The sequence below is a fragment of the Silene latifolia genome, chromosome 8, assembly GCF_048544455.1.
Source record: "Silene latifolia isolate original U9 population chromosome 8, ASM4854445v1, whole genome shotgun sequence".
Classification (NCBI taxonomy): domain Eukaryota; kingdom Viridiplantae; phylum Streptophyta; class Magnoliopsida; order Caryophyllales; family Caryophyllaceae; genus Silene; species Silene latifolia.
Genome location: NC_133533.1, coordinates 111,482,054 through 111,503,296, shown reverse-complemented (window position 1 = coordinate 111,503,296; position 21,243 = coordinate 111,482,054). Strand labels below are relative to the sequence as shown.

Sequence of the window (21,243 nt, the reverse complement as noted above, 5' to 3'; positions counted from 1 at the left end):
CATGAAAAGCGATTATTCGATTGAGATGGCTCAATCTTGACCTTGAATTGACTTGTGACTGAATTGACTTGTGACTGGGTCGACCGAGGTAGGTTTGACCAAGTATCTCTTTTTTTTTTTCCCGCTTTTAGTTGGTTGAGTAGGAAAGACTTAACCCTGAACTAAATTTGACTGAGAGATGGGTTAGATCAGGGCCATACCCCTGAGTTTGACTCGCAAGAGTGGGCACTTTTAGGCTCTAGTTAGATAGGTTATGGGATGGTTTAAATTTCAATCGGGTTACATTAGGGCTCAAATATTGAGTGGCGGTGTGCCGATGTCAAAATTTTTAGTTGGGATGGTTATTTGTCGCAAATTTGTAGGACTTTAACGGGTAATATGTCTCCCTCTATTTTCACTAATAATTATTCTTGTTTAAAATTTGTGAGACGAGATATTTAATGATTAATAGTTATATTTAGTTATATTTGCTATGCATAGTTCATATAGCCTATTTTGAAGTCATATAGATAAAATATTTGCCATGCATAGTTCATACTACTACATACTCCCTTTGGTTTTCTGTTTTAATTTCTTCCAATTTCAATAAAGAAAATTTATATCCGGAGGGAGTAATATGTTTAATAAAGGATAATTGATGCTGTTTTCAAATTTAGTGTTTGTAGTTAACTTCTAAATTGCTTACAGTTTTGCTTTATAGATAACTAGCGTCTGTAGTCCAACGGTTAGGATAATTGCCTTCCAAGCAATAGACCTGGGTTCAACTCCCGGCAGACGCATTTTCATTTTATTTTAAATCAAGCACTCCAAATAGTCCAATTCTCCAAACATGAAGTTTTAGCAAAAACTAGCCCAATATTAATCATAGAAGGACGGTCTTACAGTTTTCGTATAGGAAAGCGCCTCGTTAAGAATCTATGTTACGCGCCAAATAATCTACCATGAAAAGTGATGAGGCTTTCTTTGCATAGATGATAATGACTATTATGTCGAGCAACTACATTGAATTCTTCAGGCTTGGTAGCTACTTTATGTTTAAGGTCGTAACAAAAAAGTTCCCAACCACCATAATGTCGTTGACATAGTAACTCGTGTTGTGATCCTTTACGGTAAGCAATAGGGTGGTATTCCGATACAACGCCGCAATTTTTAGCAACGATACTCATCAACTTCACCCAAGTCTCTTTAAAGCTGTCACTCTCATTAAACACCCACACACTGTAGGTTTCGGTGCAGAGGTCCTCATCATTACTCGTGTCAATCCCTAACACACATAGCGACCCATTAAGTACACATATTTCAAGATACAAAATCTCATGTGGATAAACAATATCGTTTCTCCAGCGTTCAGCCTGAATGTCGAAGCAGTGGATTCTCTGTTCAACGTATGGGTCAGTTATTAAATAGACTAAATTATTTAAGCACGCAACGGAGTTAAAATATTCCATACGATCAAATGGACTCGATACAATTAATTTATCCTCAATTAATCTCCACTTATTAATTTTGCTGCTGTAAATCTCAATTTTCCAGCTATATTGATCATTCCGCAAATCAAAGTCAGATATTCTAACGACCTTACAATCATCATTGGCCTCGTCGAAATATAACCCGTATTTAACATATCCACGATTAAATCCTCGTTGCACGATTATTCCTTGGTAGCTAAGTGTAGATGGGTTGACCAAGAAAAGTCTTTCTACTCTGTGGGGTGCCAAGTAGCCTACTAAGACGAAGAATTCGCAAGACGCGAGGATGGTTGTCACCTCCCTAAAGCGGGATAGTTGTTCAAGGTCAGGGTAAGGGCAGAGAAAAGGCGGGTCCAGAGGAGAGTCAAGGTTGTGAACTTCAAGTAGGGTATCGCCATCTACCGAGGTTACCAGGAGGCGGTTTGCGTGGCGGTAGTGTAAGCGACAGAATTCAGAGGAAGAGATTAAGGTTTTCCAGGAGTTGGATACGCACTTGAATCGAATTAGGGTTTTTACGGGTAATCTCGGGAGGATGCATGACTCTACTACCTCCGTTGGTATATTAGCCATTATATTGTTGGTTGTGTTTGAGGTAATTGAACAAGTATTAGCAAATTTATATATTCGATTACCAAATTTATGCGTCATATATTCTCTTAATTCAATTAGGAAACTAGCCATGATTTAATTAGTATAGCCATAGGAATTAGGAACACTACCTAATTACTACTCCGTGTTGGAAATATAGTATCACTATAGGGGCGAAGATATAATTAGAGAATATTTGTTGTTGTGTCGTGGTATGGAGGCCACTGAATGAGAAACGAAATCGCCCCGACTACGGTACAAATCGATATAGGCGTCGTCCCCCAAGGTCACACAACACTCCTAAAAGTTGTGTACTCAACCATTAGGAGTTGGAACTCATATGGTATGCTCAAAATTATCATAGAGAAATAGTAGAGATATATGGAAGATGTATATCTCAAATGACTACATACTTCTCATATTTATAGTGATTAATTAGCACTATAAAGAGGCATAACCACTACCATAAACATGGAGTTAATGGGGTTATAAACATGCATTTAGTGGTGAGAGTGGAGAGATTCTCTTACGAGGTAATGTAAAGCTTCTCCACAATGCAATGTATCTAGACAACATTACTAGCCTTTTGCATTACTTCCAACAATCCCCCACTAATGCAAATGATAGACAAAATTCTGAGCATATTAATAAGGATTGATACTTAAGCATTAATATCTTTCGATTTGAATTAACACATAGTGAAATGGAACAATTCTTTCATCACCTAGAGAGTGAACGAATCTTGAACTCCTAGACTCCGGGGTAAATTCCAAACACATATCTTACCTTAAGTTCCAGACGAGTTCCGCGATACAATTCAACAAATTTATGGCCAAATGTACCTTGGGATTCTCACGAGTGCTCTAGAGAGATAGCCTAATCTCTCATAGAAGGAGGCCAATCCTTCACACCCACGTAGGTGATTCCAACAAGTCTATCTCCATATAAACCACTCAAACATGAGCTATAGAATCATTAAGAGCTCTAAGGCTCAACCTCTCAACATAGCGGTGAATCCATCAAATCCTTCTCAATAAGACCACCCAAATAGAGGGATATAGATTCATTAAAAGCTCTAAGGCTCAACCTTTCAACATTGCGGTGAATCCATCAAGTCCTTCTCAATAGGACCACCCAAATAAAGGGATATAGATTCATTAAGAGAAATATCTCAACCTCCATCATTACGGTGATCTCATCAAGTCCGTCTCACAAGGACCACCCAATTTTGGGCTATAAGACCATTAAGAGCTATATGCTCAACCTTCTAAAATAGTGTACATGTCATAGGAATGGGATGTGTACACAAGTATGAGTTATCTATGGCTTCGTTAGACCACCCTTGCATAGCAAGTTCCGGTATCCACCACAAATTCCTCAACTAATAGGCTTTTGCTCCATTCCCCTCGACAATTCTAGGACTTCTTTCTTTCTTAGTCCATTAGCTTAAATATGCTCCACTCAAATTTCACAAAGATAATAATTTGTGACCATATTATTCTCAATCAACTTTCTCAAATCAAATCTGCATAAAATGTGTAAATCTGCAAGTCATTATACACATTATTTTAGCATTATTAAGTTGATATTAGCATTATGCTAAAGATAAACATTAGGCAAAACTCCATGCCCCCACAATTAAGTAGTAGTTAATAATAGCTTCACAATCACCCTGCATCTTACGCAGCAAGATTAAGAGCAATATAATATGCTTACACAATAGACAAGGTTATAATAGTCTTCTCTAATAGACTTAAAACAAGATCACCATTAAAGGTGGAAATGTATAGTACTCACCATAGATCTCACCTTGTTGATCGTCATTACCTTTTAGTAGATCCAATATATTTCTAGATATCCAACATAATTCAATTCTTAATCTTGCACCTTAGGAACTTCACCAAATGTGAATGATAACTTTGGTAATGAATACACAAACAAAATGTACTTAGTTGCATAAGCTACATTGAAGCAACTATAATTATACATATTAGACTTCTCACAATAGTCAAAACATGTTCTCTTATAACTCATTAGCATCGGTGTTCTAATTTAATATAGAGCTCGTACTCTCATGTCGTTTAAAAGAACAAATAATCTTCTTTATTATTTTCTCTTTCTAATAAATTGACATAGAATAAAGCATACACGTAGTCTTTGTGATTTTGCGCCCAAAATCATATTATTTACTAAAAGCTCTATATACATCATCATTCTTATATTAGAAAACAACGAATCTCGATGATTGTTTCACTTATATTTACTCTTTGCAAATTCACAATATTTTACAAAAAGAATTTGACTTCTTACCAATATAAAATCAATCATATCTCATATAGTGTGGTGTAAGCAAAATAACCTTACGCAACCATTATTTATTGACATAGCCATTATCCAACAAATTAATACTTCTTATTTTGGTTCAATTAGTCACGTATAAAACATGCGACTATCATTTTCTCTACACCCCCACAATCAAAGATATACATGCTCTTCACAAATTATAAGATATCAACTCTAAACATGATGAATAAATTTATCAAATAAGTTGAACGTCTTCCCCCACATGTTGTCACGCCACAAATTAGTGACAAACATAATTGTTCAAACAAAATATACACATTATTTATTCATTATTCATCGTCTCAACTTTTAGATATCATATAATCATTAACAAATTATGTTCTTCATATCTACTTTTATGAAGCTTTGACAAATAATCATTTCAAATTTTTGTCACACATATCCAAGATACTATATAAATTTAAAACAAAATATTTAGCCCCCACATTTGGTTCATAACTCAAATATCAATTTTAGTTCATCTCATAATCAAAACTAAAATAATAAAAAAAACAATCCAAATGTGTGAAATATTTTGCTTGATAAACATATTATACACATAACAATATCTTGGTCACTCAATCATTCTAGCTACTTTGTCATTCAAAATCTTGAAACAATTTCATTCACATAATCTCGAAATCAATTATTAAAAATAATTTTACCAAGATTATAGACATGTCTTACCAAATAAAGTAGTAGCTTAAACATATGAATGATTAAGGTATATATAATTTGACCAAACCTTCATATTTTACATCAAAAATATTTGTAAAGCAAATTCACGGGAACATACCTGAATCACAAGAATGAATTGAGCAATAAAATTATAGATAATACCATTCTTTTATGAATATCCATAAACTTTCCAGCACACTACCATGACATTGCTGCCTATTTTAAGGAAGCTAAATGACAGAATCTGCTCCCGGCTTCAACTACAAAGTTGTAGCCCTTCTTCTTAGCCTTCCAACGCCATATTACACGCCTCAAACAAAGGTCTAGAGACCGAGTTATGGCCAAAATACCGACGTACTGTCTCACTCCATACGGGCTGAATCTTCTAGACGAACATAAATATTTTCTCCAATCAAATGATTCTCAATGACGAGAATACAACAACAATAATAGTGACAAAATTTCGTTTCTCAATTGTTGGAAATATAGTATCACTATAGGGGCGAAGATATAATTAGAGAATATTTGTTGTTGTGTCGTGGTATGGAGGCCACTGAATGAGAAACGAAATCGCCCCGACTACGGTACAAATCGATATAGGCGTCGTCCCCCAAGGTCACACAACACTCCTAAAAGTTGTGTACTCAACCATTAGGAGTTGGAACTCATATGGTATGCTCAAAATTATCATAGAGAAATAGTAGAGATATATGGAAGATGTATATCTCAAATGACTACATACTTCTCATATTTATAGTGATTAATTAGCACTATAAAGAGGCATAACCACTACCATAAACATGGAGTTAATGGGGTTATAAACATGCATTTAGTGGTGAGAGTGGAGAGATTCTCTTACGAGGTAATGTAAAGCTTCTCCACAATGCAATATTTCCAACACTCCGTATAAATTTCCAAGAATGGACCTTATGGTTCTTAATTTCTTATTAGAACTGTCAAACGGGTTGGGCGGGTCGAGTCCGTTCAGAATACGGGTCGGTGTTATAGTGCCTCGGTTCGGGTTACAGACTCAAAAGAAGAACATAAATCATAAATGCCGTCATAAACAACTGCGGCCTCTTCTAGTCATCTTGAAATCTTCAATCTCGTTCAGACAATCACTTTCGATTTCCACTTTTTTCTTGGTCTTTGTGCCAAAACCAAATGACAACAATTGACCGCGATGAGGAGTGTGATTGTATCTGTTGCAAGTTAATCTGCCACCTGATAAGATTATTGAGTCTCTAATAATGAAGAGAATTGTATCTGTTGCTTTTCTGGCTATGATCTATTGTATCTGGAATGTGAGGAATCTGTGCAGGATGGAAGGGCAAGTTCAGATGCCATGGATGGTGGCTAGACGAGTCGAAGAGGAAGTGCAGAAGAAATGTGATCAAATTGTGTATGTGGTCATCTAAATACCAACGTATTCCCTGGAAGCCATGCATGAGTTTAGTTCTTAATTTGTTGTTGTATGTGTATGGTTAATAGTTGTTTGAGATTTATCTCTTGGTGATGCTGTAATGTAAAAACTTCTAATTATGAAAATATATTTTACATTTCACCAAAAAAAATATTTGCAAAGCATTGTTCATACTACTAAATACGGAGTAATATGATTACACACAGCTAGCGTCTGTAGTCCAACGGTTAGGATAATTGCCTTCCAAGCAATAGACCCGGGTTCGACTCCCGGCAGACGCATTTTTATTTTATTTTTAATTATGCACTCTAATTAGTCGAATTCTCCAAACAATGCCGGAACTCCATCAAATCCGAGAAAAAACCTAGCACAATCATAGAAGGACGGTCTTCTTCACCTTCTCATTTTTCTGAGTCGATTTAATGTGATACGTTTGGCCACCTTGAAAAACTGACGTGGCTTTCTTTGCATATATGATCTATATTATTATTATTATTATATCTAGCACCGTCATTGAATTCAGCCCTGGTAGCTATTTTATGTTTAAGGTCGTACCAAAAAAGTTCCGAATCATAAGATCGTTGACATAGTAGCTCCTGTCATGGTTTTAAATCTCGGTATCGGTCGTGGTCGCGGTATCGGTATAATCGGTCCTTAATCGGTCGTCACGGACGGATCGCGGAGAATCTCGGTGATTTCCCGGGCGATATCTCGTATCGGCAGAGTAAAAATCCGATACAACTCGGCCGATACGATATAACTCGGCCGAGATTTTGAACCCTGGCTCCTGTTGTGATCCTTTGCGGTAAGCGAGAGGGCGGAACCCCGACTGCCAGATATACTCAGGAACAATGCTCATCATCTTCACCCAAGATTCATTCAAAACCCACATACAATAAGTCATGCTTCGACTTTCCTCCTCATTACTCGCGTTAGTCCCTAAAATACATAGCGACTCATCGAATATACATAACTCGGGGAATATAAGTTCATGAGGAAACAAAATATCGTCTTTTATCCATTGTTCAATTTGAATGTCGAAACAACGGATTCTAATTTGATTGGAAGAATCAGAAATCACAAAGTATAGAACCGAGTTAAAATATATACAATGATATGCTTCCGATATTAATTTATGCTCAATTAATCTCCACGAATTAGTCTTGCAGCTGTATATCTCAATTTCCCAGCCTTCTGCATTCTTTGAATAAAATTTTTCCATACTAACGACCTTACAATCATCATTGGCCTCGTCGAAATATACCCCGTATCGAAAATATGAACATTTAAATAGTCGTTTCATGAGTTCTGAAGGGATTATTGTGTGATAGCTAAGTGTAGATGGGTTGAGCAAGAAAAGTATTTCTACGGTTATATTACTCGAGTACCCCACCAAGACGAAGAATTCGCAAGAGGCGAGGATAGTCATCTTGTCCTGTGGTTGGCGGGGTAGTTGTAGATTAGGGCAAGGGCAGAGGGAAGGAGGGTCGATGGGAGAGTCGAGGTTGTGGACTTGTAGTAAGGTATGGCCGTCTCCCGGGATTAAGAGGAGGCGTTTTGCGTGGCGGTGCTGTAAGTGAAGGAAATTAGAAGAAGAGATTAAGGTTTTCCAGGACTTGGATACGCACTTGAATCGAATAAGGGATTTTACGGGTAATCTCGGGAGGATGCATGACTCTACTACATCCGTTGGTATAGTAGCCATTGTTGGTTTGTTTTTGAGACTTTGAGTTATTTGCAAATTAAAATCTGATTATATATGCATATACGATCCTAATTTAATTAGGAAACTGCCCTTAATCCATATATATGCATTGCCTTATTATTATCTTTAAATTAAACTAATGTATCTATAGCCATAGGAATTAGGAACATTACCTAATTACTAATTCATAGTCCGTATAAATTTCCAAGAATGGGCCTTAAGGTTCTTAATTAGACATGGCAAACGGGTCACTCAGTCAACCAGGTTGTGTTCGGGTCAGGTCATTTTCTGGTTTGAAAGAATTCGTTTTGGCCAGGTTTGGCTAATTCGGGTCCAGCTCATTTCGACGATGTATGAATGTATTATTTTTTTATTTTTTATTTTTTATTTTTATTTATGAAAAAGCATTATTGCACAAATAGGATCCTACAACCTGTTGTACAGTAACATTGTACAACAGGCCCATATATTACATATTAAATTATCTAAGCCCAATAAAAACAATTCTATACATCTCTAGTTTTCCCTAATTTTGATTTCTCTCCAGTCGACAAACCCTACCCCCTCTTACTCTTCTCTAAATTTCTCTTAAACGATCCGTAATTCTGATTCTAATATGGTGAAAAGAAAGCAATTAACATCATAATCAAGGAAGAAAAACGCATCTAATAATATTTTGGTGAACGGGAAGCAATTTACATCATCATCAAGAAGGAAAAATGGATCTAATAATACTTTGAGGTAAATTTCTATACCAATCATACGAACTATTATTAGAAGAATACAAGTTCAAAAATTCGAGTACATAAGAATACGAGCTATTAAGATAAGAATATGAGCTAATGTAAAAAGACTACGAGCTTAAAAAAATCATGAACTTAAAAATACAAGCACATGAGAATACGAGCTATTAAGATAATAATACGAGCTAATGTAAAAAGAATACGAGTTTAAAGGATTACGAGCTTAAAAATACGAGCGCATAAGAATATGAGCTATTAAGATAAGAATACGAGCTAATTTAAAAAGAATACGAGCTTAAAGGGATCAAGAACTTAAAAATACGAGCACATGAGAATATGAGCTATAAAGATAAAAAATATGAGCTAATGTAAAAAGAATACGAGCTTCAACTATTTTCATGCATTAAAAATTTTGGATAAATTTTTTTTCCTCACGAGTCACGTCATATGATTTGTTCCATATATTCAATTAATTATAATAATTTAAAAGAGAATATGATTCATTAACTGGATGATGGATGAAGATGAAGAGGAGTTAGAAAAATATGGAAGCAGTCAGAGAAAGAAGGAGGATTGAATTCAAAATTGGATTACGTTATTTTATTTTTTTTGTAAAAGTATTTGGAAAAAGACTAAAATAATCTTGGAGGTACAATGCTCATTGTACATCCAGTTGTATAGTCTTGAAACTGGCATTATTGATTAGAAAGAGTCCAGACCAACATCATAATATTGGTAGAAATTATGTTTACAATCAACTCCGAACACATAGCAATCCTAACTCTAGTAGAATAATCTATCGTCACCAAAGTCTTGTTTCATATATAATCCCATTGGAATCTGGTGCCCCTTGGGCGGGGCGTAACAAAGGAAATATAAACTATGAGAATAGATAATTGCCTTTCAAGCAATAGACTCGGGTTCGAATCCTGGCAGGCGCATTTTTATTTTATTTTTAAGCGTACAATCCAATTAGTCCAATCCTCCAAACATAAACATGGATGTTTAAGCAGAAACAATGGCCGGAACTCCACTTAATCTGAGAAAAAATAGCACAATCAAAAGGACGGGATTGCACTTTTCTTATAGCAAACCGTCTCATATAAGAATTTATGTCACGCCAAACAATTTACATACATTCGGACAGCCTTCCCCTCGGTCTACCTTCTCATTTTTCCGAGTCAATTTAATGCAATACGTTTGGCCACGGTGAAAAACTGATAAAGACTTTCTTTGCATATATAAGATATACCATCGTCGACGTCCAATCCAGTACCACCACAGAATTCAGCCTTCTTGGTAGCTATTTTATGTTTAAGGTCGTACCAAAAAAGTTCCAACTTAAAACAACGTTGACATAGTAGCTTATCTCGTGATCCTTTACGGTAAGCAATTGGGCGAAACCGACCAAAGAAACCTTTAGAAGCAACGTCGACATGTAATCCCCTAAACGAAGATGAGAAAGGAAGGCTCAAGAGTCAAGATGGAAGAGGGAAGGTGGACATTAAAATAGGTGAAAGCTTCGGCTGACTGTTTTTTTGGGGTTAGTATCAATTAATGTATTTGACCCGTTTCAATCTTTGAACGAATATACTCATGTTGTTGTGGGCGTACCAACTTAACAATCGAGATTTTTCATGAAGTAAAATATATTTCAAGAAAAAGGAAACAATGATGAAACTACAGCGAATCAATTTTGCTTTCTTAATAGAACAACTAGTTTAGATCCCGCGCAATGAATGCACGGTATTTATAAAACTACTAATATAGACCCGTGCACATATGCACGATATTTATAGAGTTTTACTTTCTGTGTATTATTTATAGAATTTAAATCGACAATTTACTTATTTTTCATGTTTCTCCTTAATGTATTTTTACTAGAGAAATAAATAAAAATTTAGAATGTAAGAAGTTATAAAATGAGTATTTTTTTTTGTTTTTTTACCGAGAAATAATGATGTTAATTAACAAATACTTACTAATAACATATTTTCTAGCTGCAAATTTTTATCATAAAAAGTCAATGAATTTTTAACAAATATTTACTAATACCATATTTTTTAGCCGCAATTTTTAATCATAAAAAGTCAATAAATTTTTATCATTAATTTCTTTAAAAAAAAAAGAATTTCCTTATCCTAAAGATCAGAGATAAATTTGTGCAGAATGTGAAGTATAATATTTAAATACAAAAGATTATGTCCATTTATAACTTATCATGTCCACATCTATAGTATTTGTTAAAAATTTCACGCACTATTCTAGAAAATACTTTTAGGCGGCAAAAGTAGGAGTTTCGCCTATTCATTTAGTAAATAGGGGATTCAACCCCGTATAAAATCACTTTCATTTTGATCAATATTAAGCTTAATAATTGCCGGTTCATTAATTTAATCGGATTAGTATAGGGTCGGGTCAATAACGGTTCGGGTCGGGTTACAGGTAATCATCAGATCGAGTCGGTTTTGGATTATCACTGATCATTGGGTCATGTCGGGTTACGGGTCATCATCGGGTCGGTTTCGTGTTGTAATATTCCCGAGTTTATGTCGGGTTGGGTCAGACTTGCCAGCTCTAGTCGATATTGAGCAAAATGTAATATTTTTTTTAATAATACTCCCAAAGGTGTAGATAGGTAAATGGAAAAAGCATAACAGTTAGAGCTGTTCAAATGCGGGTTTGGGCCGGACCGTAAAAGAAGTTGCCTTTTAAGACCTTAGTGGGCGGGTCGGACCTTAATTATGGGCCAATTATCCATGCCCTTGCCTGCCCTTTAGTCAAAATTCGGGCGGTCCATGGGTAATGGGCCATAACACGAAACTTCAATTTAGATGTTTTATTAATTAAAATGTATAAGGGTACCCAATATATAAACATTTTCGTTATATTTTAACCTTTATAGTTTACGTATTATTTTAATGTTCCACATCCCTATAAAATTGACATAATTTTCTTTGAAAATGTCTTTTTTTTTAAGAGTAAAAGTAAAAGATTTAAATAGTAAACGAGCCTAATGTGCCGACCCACGGGATTTTCTTGTTTTCCATACCCGCCCATTTAATTTGGCGGGCTGGGCATGGCCCGCCCTCTTAATTTTTCGGGTAAAAAATACACTTGTCCAAGCCCACTTAATAAGCGGGCCGGGCTGGACGGGACGAGCTAATGGGCGGAATGACTCATGAACCGCTATAATAACAGCCAGGTGTACACACAGATCAAAGTATTTCAATTCCTACTAATATATGACCAAGCAATAGAATTAAAACTATTACAACTTAAACGAATTTCATCGATGATAATTAAGAATAATTCAGTCCGGCCTAGCATGCATTTGTTGTTGCTGACAGTAAAGAACTCATGGTTCAATTCTTTGTTTACGTTGGAGCAATCTTATCGGAGTTGATTTAAGTTGATGTATGCACGCGTTCTCTACCGTGAAAATTAATAAGACTTTCTTTGCATATATGATCTACATTTTTACGTACCCGTACATCTTGAGCACATCCACCAAACTCAGCCCTGGTAGCTACTTTATACTTAAGGTTGTACCAATAAAGTTGGGAATCACAAATAACTCGTCTACATAGTATCTCGTGTCGTGATCCTTTGCGGTAAGCTGTAGGAATGTACCACTTTTCCCTTAGGTTGCTCATCAACTTCACCCAAGACTCTTTCAATACCCACGCACAAATATTATCATTATCACTCGGGTCATACCCTAAAAGGCATAGCGACCCGTCAAATACACGTAACTTAGAGAATCTAACCTTGTGTGGGAAAACAATATCGTTTGTCCACCGTTCAGCCTGAATGTCGAAGCAGCGGACTCTCCGTTCAGTGATTGGGTGATCAACAATTACATAGAGTAAATTGTTTACGCACGCAACAGGGTTAAATATTACAGAATAAAATGGACCCGGTATTAATTTATGCTCAATTAATCTCCACATTTTAGTTTTGCAGCTGTAAATCTTAACTTCCCATTCATGTGTATTGTTGTCGTATAACTGTTCGATTCTAGCGACCTTACAATCATCATTGGCATCGTCGAAATATAATCCGTATTTAATAGTTGATGAACGACGACGTATACCTTCGAAGGGGATTTTGTGGTAGCTAAGAGTAGATGGATTGAGCAAGAAAAGAGTATTTAATGTGTCGGACGACCTCCCGCTGCCTACCAAGACGAAGAATTCACAAGAGGCGAGGACGATCATCATGTGATCATCATGTGATTCATGTTCATTATAAGGATAAGGGCAGAGGAAAGGCGGATCTAGGAGGGAGTCGAGGTTGTGAACTTGTATTACGGTAGGGTCGATTACCGGGATTAGGAGGAGGCGGTTTGCGTGGCGGTGCTGTAAGTGAAGGAAATTAGAAGAAGAGATTAGGGTTTTCCAGGACTTGGATACGGACTTGAATCGAATAAGGGATTTTACGGGTAATCTTGGAAGGATGCATGACTCTACTACCTCCGTTGGTATATTAGCCATTGTTGGTGCTGTTTGACACAATGATTACCAAATTTATATCCGAATTATACATCGTATTTTCTCCTAATTTAATTAGGAAACTAAGTTACTTAAATTTCCTAGAAAGAATAATGGACCTTATTATATGGAGTACAAGAATTTAGGACACCGGCAATCTCAAAACTAAACCTTATATGGCCTTCACTTTCACACTTTTAACTTATCCTTTTGCAATCTCATAATCTGATCTGTTGACTCGATTTGAAAAATAACCGAATCCTGACCCAAAATTTAAAAATTCGATTTCAAAAGTAAACAACATTCGACCTCAATATGTTTTGTTTGTTTGTGAAAAATAGGATTCTGGGCAATGTGGAGCACGAACTGACTGTCACAATAAAGATGCATAGGCCTAGGTATAGGGACACCCAGACTAGAAAACAAACCCATAAGCCACTTTAACTCACATAAAACAGCAACCATAGACCTGTATTCAGCTTTAGCAGATGATTTTGACACAGTTTGTTGTTTTTTTGGTCTTCCAAGAGTGAAGCACTAACAAAAACTATCCAACCAAAAACCGGGCGTAGATGAGTTATGGGCGGGTAATTGTGAGATAAATAAGCGACGACCAATAAGGTGACGATATGGTTGTGGGTTGGTTATGGGAGCGGCAGTTGATGTGCCCAACTGATGGTTTAATTTGGTTCCATTGGTACTGAGCTTGGCTTGGACCCGAGGAGACCCGTTTCTTTGAGTATGTCAAGGGCATATTTGCGTTGAGAGATGAATATGCCGGATTTGTTTTGGGCTATTTCGAGGCCTAGGAAGTATTTGAGATGAATATGCCAGATTTTTATAATATTATTTATAGATTTTGGCCTAAATATCATCACTTAATTTAACAAACTTTACTGATTAATCACTTAATCAACTTTTTTTACCAATTTGTCTAATATGGTAAGCTAATTTTTTTTTACCAATCTGTCGACTTGCTATTTTTTTTTTTATCAATTTGTCCAAAACTCTCTACATTTTTTTACCAATTTGGTAATTTGGCCATAGTTTGGAAAAACCCATAATAATAATACATGAGTAATTTTTTCTTTGAGGAATCAATTAAAGATCGTTCCTAATTAAATTTTGGCTAGTTTCCTAATTAAAAAGGATAATTACTAGCAAATTGAAACCTGATTATATATGCATATATTATCCTTTTTAATTAGGAAACTAGCCAAATTTTAATTTTCGAATCGGGCCAAATTGAAGAAGAGCTTAGGAAACTAGCCAAATGGACTCATGGTCTCATGGATAGTATTCCGATGGCTATATGCTTGGAAATTTTAATGCATTAGTAATTTTTTCTTTCAGGAATCGATTAAGGGTAATTTCCTAATTATAAATTTTGGCTACTTACCTAAAAAAGTACTATATTATATGCATATATAATTAGGTTTCAATTTGCTAATCCTTGTCCTTGATTATCTCAAACACAACCAACAATGGCTACTATTCCAACGGAGGTAGTAGAGTCATGCATCCTCCCTAGATTACCCGTAAAATCCCTTATTCGATTCAAGTCCGTATCCAAATCCTGGAAGACCTTAATCTCTTCCTCTAATTTCCTTCACTTACACCACCGCCACGCAAACCGCCTCCTCCTAATCCCGGGAGAGGGCCATACCTTCCTACAAGTTGATACAAAATAAAGGTTTTCCATAAACCATTAGGACTAATTTATTTCCTAATTAGATTATTACTAGTTTATTTATTTCCTAATTTCAATTAGAATAAATAAGGTAATTGTATTAGCTTTAAGAAAGACAATTAGGAAGGTTTGGCTTGTTTAGCAAGTCGATCTATTAGTATAAATAGGGAGTCAGTTGTATTGTTTTAAACAGAGATTGAGAATTAATAAAAAATCAAAGGTGTTGCTTTGTTTGTGTTTGCAAGTTTTGTAAACATAGGATCGACGCGTTTTCGTTCCGAAACTGTTATTGTTTGACGCGTTTTCAAACTCTAACCCGATTGATAGCAATAGGTCTTGCGATTCAGTCACCATTGTTCGATCTATAGGTCTAGATCGCGCAAATATCCCATTGTTTCGATTTCAAGACAGATTTCGAAGCAAATATCCTTTTTAATTATTGTTCGTTATTCTATTAAACCGCTTCCGCTCAATTTTCGTATCATAAGTGGTATAAAACCTCGACTCTCCCCGCGATCCTCCTTCTCTCTGCCCTTACCCTGACCATTACCGATTAGAGGCCAAGATCACCATCTTAGCCTCTTGTGAATTCTTCGTCTTGGTGGGCTACTCCTACTCGGATAGTATTCTAGTCGTAGGAAAGGTGTTCTTGCTCAACCCATCTACACTTAGCTATCACAGCATAAACGCCTTAGTTGAATGCATGCAACTACGATTTAAAAATTATTATGTTCAATATGGGTTATATTACGACGAGGCCAATGATGATTGTAAGGTCGATAGTATAAAACAGTTTTATAACAAGGCAGATGGCTGGGAAATTGAGATTTACAGCTGCAAGACTAATTTGTCGAGATTAATTGAGCGTAACTTAATATCGGAATTACCATATTATTATGATAGAGATTTTAACACAGTTGAGTGCGTACATAAAAATCTACTTTATCTGATTTTTGATTCTCCCATTCACCATAGAATAATCCGTTGTTTCGACATTCAAGCCGAACAATGGACAAACGATATTTTGTTTCCTCATAATCTTAAATCCCCCAAGCTATGTATTCTTGATGGATCGCTGTCTGTTTTAGGGAGAGATGTCGAGGAAGGCCGGGCCTTAACGTATTGTATGTGGGTTTTGAATGAGAGCGCTAGTGGTGTTAAAGAGTCTTGGGAGAAGTTGATGAGCATAACTTCTAAAGGTGTCTTGGAACCAAAGTTTTGCCCTATTGCTTACCACAAAGGATCACGACACGAACTACTATTATGTCGAGGATTTTATAATTCGGATTATTTTTGGTATGACGTTAAACATAAAATAGCTACCAAGGCTGAATTCCATAGAGCTACTCCTGGATATAGGCTTAAAGATCACCTATGAAAGAAAGCCTCATCAGTTTTTCAGGGTGGTCCAAGACGGATTTAGTACAGTGTACGGGTTGGTCATAATAGTGGAGGTTTTGAGTAGTAATTACATAAACAGTTAGAAAAATGTTTTTGGCTTTTTGTTCTCTTCTAGTAAGTTGCACACATTAGACAATGCTGAATTAAAGTCTTATTGTGATGATCTTCAAGTAGCACTTACAAGTGGTGAACAATGTGATATTGATGGGAATGAATTGTACATGGAGTTGCTTAAAGCTAAGATATATTGCCTAGTGAAGAAGAGATGGAAGCTATTGATATTTTGAAATTTTTGAAACGTAAATCGTATTTTCCTAATGCATTTATTGTGTATCGAATATTGTTGACTATTCCTGTAACAGTTGCATCTGCAGAAAGAAGTTTTTCCAAGTTAAAGTTGCTGAAATCTTACATGATGTCTACAATGTTGCAAGAGAGGCTTACCAGATTAGCAATAATTGTCATAGAAGATGATTTATTGGAGAAAGTCGATTATGATTGTTTGATAGAAGAATTCGCTTCAAGAAAAACTACGCGAAAGAATCGTTTTTCAAATAATTTGTAGTTTGCATTAATATTTTATATAAGCGTTTTTTAATTTTGTAAATTTTGGGCCTCATATCTTTTTTTTGCACCGGGTCTCCACTTTTCTTGAGACGGCCCTGATCATAAGATCGTTGACATAGTAGCTCGTGTTGTGATCCTTTGCGGTAAGCGAGAGGGCGGAACCCCGATTGCCAGGTATACTCAGGAACAATGCTCATCAACTTCACCCAAGATTCATTCAAAACCCACATACAATAAGTCATGCTTCGATATTCGTCCTTATTATCCGCGTTAGTCCCTAAAATACATAGCGACCCATCGAATATACATACCTCGGGGAATTTAAGATTATGAGGAAACAGAATATCGTCTTTTTTCCATTGTTCAATTTGAATGTCGAAACAACGGATTCTAATTTGATTGGAAGAATCAGAAATCACAAAGTATAGAACCGAGTTAAAATATATACAATGATCTGCTTCCGATATTAATTTATGTTCAATTAATCTCCACAAATTAGTCTTGCAGCTGTATATCTCAACTTCCCAGCCTTCTGCATTCTTTGAATAAAATCTTGCCATACTAACGACCTTACAATCATCATTCGCCTCGTCGTAATAGAAAATATGACCATTCAAAACGTCGTCGTTTCATGCTTTGTGAGAGGATTATTCTGTGATAGCTAAGCGTAGATGGGTTGAGCAAGAAAAGTCTTTCTACGGTTAAACTACTCGAGTACCCCACCAAAACGAAGAATTCGCAAGAGGCGAAGATGGTCATCGTGTCCTCTGATTGGCGGGGTAGTTGTTTATTAGGGTAAGGGCAGAGGGAAGGAGGATCGAGGGGAGAGTCGAGGTTGTGGACTTGTAGTAAGGTATTGCCGTCTCCCGGGATTAAGAGGAGGCGTTTTGCGTGGCGGTGCTGTAAGTGAAAGAAATTAGAAGAAGAGATTAAGGTTTTCCAAGACTTGGATACGGACTTGAACCGAATAAGGGATTTTACGGGTAATCTCGGGAGGATGCATGACTCTACTACATTCATAGGTATGGTAGCCATTGTTGGTTGTGTTTGACACTTTGAGCAGGGGAGGCCCAAAGGCTGTGCAATTAGGTTCACAGCACAGGGGCCCAAGGGGAAATAGGGCCCCAAAATCTAAGCCCAATTCATAACATTAAATGAAAATGATTTTGGCTTTTTTCCTCCTTGTGGACTACTCTGAAAAGTCACTACTCTACCGTCTACACTCCACAACATCTTTGTTTACCCAAAACACATGTGCATCCCCATTTCCCATCAATAGGCAGATTTTTTTAAAAATTTATTTATTTAAATGGGTCACAGAAAAGTATATTTTTTTACCTTTCTCGGTTCTCGGTTCTTTTGTTATATCTCCATCTTTTAATTTCTTTTATTTATATTACTCTTTATATTAAACTATTAATTATTGTGTGAGACATTTTTATTCTATAAAAGACAAGATATTTATTACAAATAAACAAATACTCCGTATGAAGTACCCTATATTTTATAAAAGTGAATCGTCTTATGATATGAATTATGAAACGGTCTTATTTATATAATTTGTGTTTTAAGTATATGCCTAAAATAAGGCATAGCATTTTTTTTCATATATCTTAACCTTTCCTTTTTTTCTCAAATTTTTATTTTTAATAGTTTTCGTTTAGGATCTCAAGTAAATGACAATTAATTGTTTTGGGGCCTCAACTTAAGAATCGGAACAGGGCCTCCCGAATTCACGGGCCGCCCCTGACTTTGAGGTAATCAAGAACAAGTATTTGCAAATTGAAATCTGATTATATATGCATATATGATCCTAATTTAATTAGGAAACTACCCTTAATCCATATATATATGCATTATTATCTTTAAATTAAACTAATGTATATATAGCCATAGAAATTAGGAACATTACCTAATTACACTAATTCACTCCGTATAAATTTCCAAGAATGGGCCTTAAGGTTTTTAATTAGACCGGGCAAACAGGTCAATTAGTCAACCGGGGTGTGTTCGGGTCAGATCATTTTCTGGGTCGCGAAAGTGGTAATTAAGCATTTAAGCTCCTTAATTAACTTTGTTCAATTGTGAAATTAGGCTCCATAAGTTTTATTTGATAAATTATATTAAAAATGATTTAATATAAGAATTTGGTGATAATTTAGAAAATGGGGGTGAATTCCACTTTTGGTGAAACTTAAGGGGCTTGATTGCTCCAAATGAAACTTATGGGACCTGATTTCACAAATGAACAAAGGTAAGGGGCTTAATTACCACTTACGTGTTTTCCAGGTTGAAAGAATTCGTAGAAATTATGTTTGCAATCAACTCCGAACACATATCAATCCTAACTCTAGTAGAATAATCTATCGGTTCATAACGATTAAGGAGGCATCGATGGAGAGCGACATTACCCGACCGCTTCACAAAACAAAAAGTTATCGACTCAAAAACTTGTTTAACCTCAATAATTTTATAAAGACTTAGATGTAAGGAGTACAATCATCTCAGATGACACAAGAATTTTTCACCAACAGAACAATGCTATTCACAAACAATCGTCACCAAAGTCTTGTCTCATATATCATCCTACAACGCGTCTTGTTTCAGACGGTTGTTTCCCGTCTGAAATAAGAAGGGCAACATGTTGTCATTTTACACTAAAATGTTGTTATTTTCTGATAACATGTGACCATTATTTTCCACATCATTTTCAGGTTAAAAAATGACACCTCTAGTTAACATTTTGTGGATTAAATGGTTACATTCTCTTAAAAAATGACAACATTTTGTCGGTCTTATTTCAGACGGAAAATAACCCGTCTGAAATAAGAATTTGTGATCATCGTATTGGAATCGGGTGCCCCGTGGACGGGGCGTAACAACTAGTGAACTAGTTTGGTAATAGATCTAGTTACCATTTTTTTTTTTTTGAAATTGTCATCTCATTAATAATCAACTAGGCGTAGGTTACAATTAAGATAACAAATAGACAAAGGAAAATCAAGATTGCTAACGTAAAAAATACATTCAAAATAACTATCTAAATATCGTAATGTATGCCCGCTCCAAAATCATAAATTTCTTGAATCTATGAATAATCGATGTCTTTGCATCCTTCTTGATGGAGGGAAACAGTGTAGCTGTCTTGATGTATTCATCCACGAAACAAATCTGATAATCTCCCCGTCGATTAAAAAATGATCTATACCCTCTAATCCAACACGTCCATTGAATTCAGCCTTTGTAACTATTTTACGTTTAAGGTCGCACCAAAAAAGTTCCGACTTATTATATCGTCGAATTAGTAGCTTGTGTCGTGATCCTTTACGGTAAGCAATAGGGCGAAACGACGTTGGTACCAATAAACCTTTAGAAAAAATGGTCATCAACTTCACCCAAGATTCTTTACTGCCACTCTCATTCAAAACCCACATAGAATAATAAGTAAAGTCTCGGCCTTTCTGCTCGTCATCAATCGGGTTTTCCCCTAAAACACATAGCGACCCATCAAGAATACATATGATTGGGGATACAAGATTATAAGGAAACAGAATATCGTTTGTCCATTGTTCAGCTTGGATGTCGAAACAACGGATTCTAAGGTCGATGGAAGAATCGGAAATCACATAGAGTAGATTGTTGTGTACGCACTCGACTGAGTTAAAATCTATACCATGAAATGGATCCGATATTAATTTATGCTCAATTAATTTCCACGAATTAGTCTTGCAGCTGTAAATCCTAACTTTCCAGCCATAGACTTCGATCGAATAAAAGTCTGCCATTCTGACGACCTTACAATCATCATTGTCCTTGTCGAAATATAAACCGTATATAACTTCTGAGCAAACAGACGGTTGCTCGACGTCCAAGGGGATTATTGTGTGATAGCTAAGTGTAGATGGGTTGAGCAAGAAAAGTCTTTCTACTTTGTAGATTTTGACGTAGCCTACCAAGACGAAGAATTCACAAGACGCGAGGATGGTCATCTGTTGCGAAAATAGGCGGGGTAGTTGTTTATTAGGGTACGGATTAGGGCCAGGGTCAGGGTAAGGGCAGAGGAAAGAAGGATGCAGGGGAGAGTCTAGGTTGTGGACTCGTAGTAGGGTATGGCCAAATACCGGGATTAGGAGGAGGCGGTTT

At 36.1% G+C, this 21,243-nt stretch overlaps 1 protein-coding gene and 2 non-coding genes across 3 annotated transcripts; 2 read left to right on the top strand and 1 right to left on the bottom strand.

Moving 5' to 3' along the window:
* Positions 1–707: 707 nt before the first annotated feature.
* Positions 708–779, top strand: TRNAG-UCC (transfer RNA glycine (anticodon UCC)). Its single transcript has one exon. It is a non-coding gene; the product is annotated as a tRNA-Gly (tRNA).
* A 141-nt stretch (positions 780–920) lies between these two features.
* LOC141595758 (F-box protein CPR1-like) lies at positions 921–2,039 on the bottom strand. Its single transcript, XM_074415724.1, has one exon. The coding sequence runs from the start codon at positions 2,037–2,039 to the stop codon at positions 921–923; it is 1,119 nt and encodes a 372-aa protein (XP_074271825.1).
* A 4,671-nt stretch (positions 2,040–6,710) lies between these two features.
* On the top strand, positions 6,711–6,782 carry TRNAG-UCC (transfer RNA glycine (anticodon UCC)). The gene has a single exon. It is a non-coding gene; the product is annotated as a tRNA-Gly (tRNA).
* Positions 6,783–21,243: the final 14,461 nt, after the last annotated feature.